A 5,709-nucleotide genomic window follows, 5' to 3' on the forward strand; every position below is an offset into this window, starting at 1 on the left:
CAGAGCCTTTCATTCTAACATACAACTATATCTGAATCATTTAGTCTTTCACTGCACACAATTTCTTTAGAATTCATAAAATAATTAAAATATTTTGATAAAGGAAACAGGGTAAATAATAACTTAGTAATTTCATCGGAATTCAATAAATAATTTCAACATTTGATTCTCAAACAAAATCATAAAAATAAAGTCATTGATTACAACGTAATTTAATCTGAATTCATGATGTCTTAAAATGTACAAATATCTCTTCAATGTAGCATGATTTCATGGGAATTCAGAACTTTATTGCAGTATTTTAGTAGAGATAAAGTCTTGCCATCATTTTTGAAGATTTTAGTATTTTGTTGCCGTTTAAACCTCTGTGGTAGAATCCACCCCCGGGTCCGTATTTACCGTTCAAGTTGATGTCCCCACATGCTTTGTCCTTATACCACCAGCCACCTCCATAGATCCCAGAGCAATTCTCGAATGTGTCTTGGTCGAATATCAAAAATGGGGCAAGGCTGACTGAGAGAAGATCTTTTGTCTTATCCGTCTCGTTTAATTCTGTAATTTCAAAGTTTTAAATGCAGGTAAGTCCAACTACCAATTATATATGATTCATTGTTTACTTTTTATTCCTATATTTATTACAGTATTTTTGTTTCTGGTAGTATAACTGTGTTTCACACTTTCAATATCATTTTTATTTGCCAATAATTCAGAAATATTGCCTCATGTAAGTCTTACGACACTTGAAAACAATTTAGTACTTACGATTGAAATAAATTATAACACCAGACGTTTAATACAAACAACATACATATATATTCATACTTTATTTTTGTCTCATTCGTATACATACATTTTTATACATATTTACACATATTCACATAAAATCTGCATACGACCATTCTATTTAAGAATTTCAAGAGACATTATATCAATGATAAACATATTCAAGACTTATACAGTAAGTCTAAGACTAAAATCAAATAGTAAAATTACAATGTATTTAAACAAAATATTAAAAGTAAGGTAACCATCGCTAATCGAAAAATAAAAACTGCTAAGACATTGAGAATTGTAAATCGGAGCCCTGTCGCGCCTATAAAAACGTTTTAAAAGATCGATTTATCATCCAGGATAAGATCTTGCATGACCTGATTAGCAAGGATTACCTTAACCTAGGTAAAATACATTATCATGTTTAAAGCAAATTTAATGGCATTATTTACAAGAGAATAAAAGACGACGTTGTAGAATGTTAAAACATACATGAATTTCTCAAGTTACCTGTTTCAAGATAACCTATCGATACTAGAACGTCATTTTCTTCAAGATAACCGCCATATACTTCGTATGAGGTCGTCCCATCAACTGATGTCATTTCATACCTAATGTTTGTTACATTTTTCAACAATCTTCTGATAATGTTTAGTCCTATAATACAGAAACTGTGATAGTTCATGATTCACAGTTATATAATTTGAGGAGACAGAAGAAAATGTAGATAAGTGAATTATCTTAATAATTAAAGTTTTGTATTGGATTGGATTAAAATAGAAAAAAAATCATAATGATAATGCTCTATAAACGTTTTAAAGTAAAATATTATAAATCAAGGTAACAACAATTATTTATTTTATCAATTTGTTTTCTTTATTATTTACATTATTTATGTCATCAATTTTGCTTACCGAGCCAAAATTCACCTTCCAAGTTGCCAAAGCCATTTTCATAGTCTGTAAGATTTCTTACAAAATCAACAGAACCATCAAACCGGTTTTGAAATACCTTCAATATTAAGAACATAATTAATTATAAACAACTTGCTTCAAAGTCCTTGATTACATTAATAGGTGTCGCAAATATTGTTGCTCATAATAAAGGTGTTTTAAGAAGAGTCTAATAATAAGCAAAAAGTGAGTGTAACACCTTAAACACCTTATCGTAATCGTTTAGCCATAGCTATTCGACATTAAAGTAAGTCTTTTACTGAAATTTTAATTGAGCCGTGCCATGACAAAACCAACATAGTGCGTTTGCGACCAGCATGGATCCAGACCAGACTGCGCATCCGCGCAGTCTGATCATGATCCATGCTGTTCGCTATCAGTTTCTCTACTTGTAATAGGGTTGGTAAGCGAACAGCAGGATCCTGGACTGCCTGGATGCGCAGGCTGGTCTGCATGCTGGTCGCAAACCCATTATGTTGGTTTTGTCATGGCACGACTCAGTTAACATACCGTCCAGCCACCTCCATCTGTTGTCATATCACAGAACGCATCTACCGAGGTCTCAGTAAAGTTTGGTGTAATTATATAAACTCCACTTTTTGCTTGTCTGTTTTCTTCCAATACTTCCTTACAACTAAAGTGATAGTCTTGTATATACGGGAAAAATAGAAAAAAAACAATTATCATTTACTACATATATTATTTGTCTAGCATTAATTGCAATATGAAAGTGAATAAACATATTAGTCAATAACTTAGGATATATGAAGTGGAGTAAAGTAAAGTAAATTTCATATATTACTTGCAAGATATTATCATTGTCTTATAAATCTCATTACATCAAACTTTATGAGACATAATAAAACTGTTTTTTGTTGAATTAGATCCCGATTCTAGACTTTCTGGCATTCTTTAACCTGGATTTCCCCAATCTTGTAACGATGTTTACATTTTATTATTATTACGATCTCAGGCTCCTTGCACCGGTCATGTAATCAGGAAAAGAAATTCTAAACGACTTGCTTTCAAAACTTTTTATCACTTGATTCAAAATGCAACCTTAATAAATTTGATAATTCCAATCACTAAATCTTTGAACATGAATTTTGTATTTATTCATTGATTCATGAATAAAATTTTCACCGTGAATTGTTTACATTCAAATTGTTAGAGCATTTTTACCTTTCATTGCAAAAGGGGTCCAGTTATGTAAACAACTGTTGAAATTTGCAATGTATTACATATATCATGTATATAGTTGCATGTTATTCGAAACAAAGTCTGATTATATTAAAATAGCTAACATTTTTTAATATCTTCTGACGAAGCTATTCCCTGTCCCCGTACATGATTAATTTTGTAGCGTCTCACAAAACATACTCCGGTGTAAACTCAACACATAGGAGCACCATTTATTATGTTCGTAGTCTAGAATTGCATGGGGTATTTTAAAGTTATGTTCATGATGTTACAATTTTCTTTATTTAAGCCATTTCAATTATGATCTATCTGCCTCAACCGATTTTTTTACAACGGCCCACCAAATATATACGAAGAAGATGTTGGAAAAGCGCAAAGAGATTCGAACAGGCGTCCTGTCATGATTTCATTTAGCCTTGTGAACAACAAAAAGTCACAAGGTAACAGGTAGAATTTGTATGAATTATTATTCTCTCTTATTATTCAATCATAATATACAAACATTCGGATCATAAAAATCAGTACATAAAGGATGATTACATAATCATTTTCCTTACATCCAACCAGTAGATGGCATTCCCTAAAATAGTTCATATAAGATCCTGAAAAATGTAAAGACTGTAAATTTTATTCACTGTGTACCTTGAAGAAAGACTGTTCTTTTTTAATTTGTGCTTAATGTAATGTAAAACTTTCTACTTAAATACATACACATATAAATATATACATACATGTATATGCATTGGATTGTAAGTTTGGTTTGTGCAAAAATATTCTTTGAACATGATGGATCATTATCTGTGAATTCAACAATATGTTTTTTCTCTTAAGTTATTTTATATCAGGTCATCTACCGATTTTGTACGTAACCTACACATTGCATTGAAATGAGTATGGAAATTTGCACTTCTGATATTAGAGGTTTGGGAAATTATTTAAAAAGAAAACAAGTATTCAAGTGGCTAAATTTACAAAAGTATGATATATGTCTCTTACAAATCACACGTAAACACAAAACAAAAGCTTAAATGGACTTTAGATTAGGTTGGAGGTTTTTTTTCCAGTGGAAATGCTAATAAAAGTGTCGTCGTATGGTTCTTAATTCCAAGCACGTTTGATAACGTAACATATGCAGAAATTGTTTATGGGATATTTATTGTAATTTAGTTTGTGAAATGAACACGTATAATAGTAACTATAAGAACTATTAGTAAATGAAAAAAGAGAAAATATATTAAGAGGTTATGTCAATACTTGTTTAGGTGTACAGTTAGACAAAAAGAATGATAGAAAGGATGGCCACAAAATATGGACAAAAAATAAAGGGTATGACTGAAAAATATAGCTTTTTGATATTTGGATAATTAAAAACACATATAAATGTAAGTTCACCTGGCATTCAGATGGCAAAACCCACTGTATTCTGTACACTTGATTTTTATATTTCAGAAACTCTAATCAATAATATACGCTTATGTTAAAGTTGAAAATGTGTATAAATAGGACTACTCAAGGGGTACACTATCCTTAAACAAAAAATCATAAAAAGGAAAGTGTGTTACTTAAAAAAATGGATACCAAAAAGTTGTGCGAAAAGTCATTGAAGAAAGGAAATGAAAGGAAATATTAGAAACAAATAAAAGGACCAAAAATGTTCTTAAGTTGCAAGATTACAGATTGTTATTTAAAAGATGTTTGTGATGTGTTTTTTTAACTTAGCGCATTAAAAATTTGTATTAAAAACTTCGGATATAATTTGTTTAACATTATGGCCATTGTGAGTATAATTGTAAAAAACTTTGGACTTTGCCCTACGGAAATTTCTGAAATAGCCTTCGGTATGTATGCGAAATGTTCAAATGATAAAATTGGTTGAACGTATATTACTGTTTACTGTTTAGACAGTTTTTGTATTTCACCCTTAAAATCTGTTGTAATAAAATTTTCTGTCAAGTCAACCTTTTGAAATACATAGCTAATTCAATTCAACTTTACAGCCAAAAACGGGCATAATTTCACTTATAAAGGTATATAAAATATTGATTTCCGATCTAATTCATAATTATCAAATTTAACATTGTATAAAATGGAAAATTTGCACAAACAATAATAATTTAAGTAACAGACAGAAAGAATACACACTATTTTTTTCCAATTATATCTGTCATAAAAAGCTCAATTATTTTCAAAAGAACTTAACCTACCATGAGCTGGTCTGATGGAATATTGTATCTCTGCAGACGTCTGATATATTCCTGCGTGCCTATACTCTTGGCATCCAACACATTTATTAAGCTCCGGTATGAAGGTGACAACGAGGCAGTTGTGTTGAAAAAAGCACATCTTGGTGCATTCTGAAGGATCATGAACGTTTTCTGTAGAGAAAAGAATTTTGCTCGGTTTGCATGTAAGTATATTAGTCATATAGTTGTATTTTGTCCAGTGAACAACATTCGATGATATAATCTGAAGTACAAGGCAAGTCAAAGAAGAAATCAAAATGATATTTTGTCTAAAATCCATAGTTTTTAAAATTATTTTCTGAAGAAAAGATACGAACAGTTTAACAACTAATGATACAATGGCACGGAACCTAGAATCTGCAGAGGGAAAACAATTGAATTATTCATATGTCCTGCTGTACAATTAGCTTTCAACTTTGATGTCCTCATGTCTAGACAAAGATTGTAAATTATACATATATACCGGAAATATCAGGAAATACCTTTAAGCTGAAAAACTCCAGTAGGTCTCAACCCGGTACGGAATAAGACCCAACCCATTG

The 5,709-nt window shown here is 30.7% G+C and overlaps 1 protein-coding gene across 1 annotated transcript; it reads right to left on the reverse strand.

The window, feature by feature from the left end:
* Window positions 1-301: 301 nt before the first annotated feature.
* LOC132748875 (microfibril-associated glycoprotein 4-like) lies at window positions 302-5,504 on the reverse strand. The gene is made up of 5 exons (XM_060738536.1): window positions 5,129-5,504; window positions 2,235-2,371; window positions 1,686-1,782; window positions 1,282-1,428; window positions 302-552 (listed from the first exon to the last, which is right to left on the reverse strand). The coding sequence occupies exons 1-5, from the start codon at window positions 5,445-5,447 to the stop codon at window positions 302-304; spliced, it is 951 nt and encodes a 316-aa protein (XP_060594519.1). The 5' UTR covers window positions 5,448-5,504.
* Window positions 5,505-5,709: the final 205 nt, after the last annotated feature.

Source organism: Ruditapes philippinarum, unplaced genomic scaffold (genome assembly GCF_026571515.1).
Source record: "Ruditapes philippinarum isolate M1 unplaced genomic scaffold, ASM2657151v2 ctg11233_1_1_1_1, whole genome shotgun sequence".
NCBI lineage: Eukaryota > Metazoa > Mollusca > Bivalvia > Venerida > Veneridae > Ruditapes > Ruditapes philippinarum.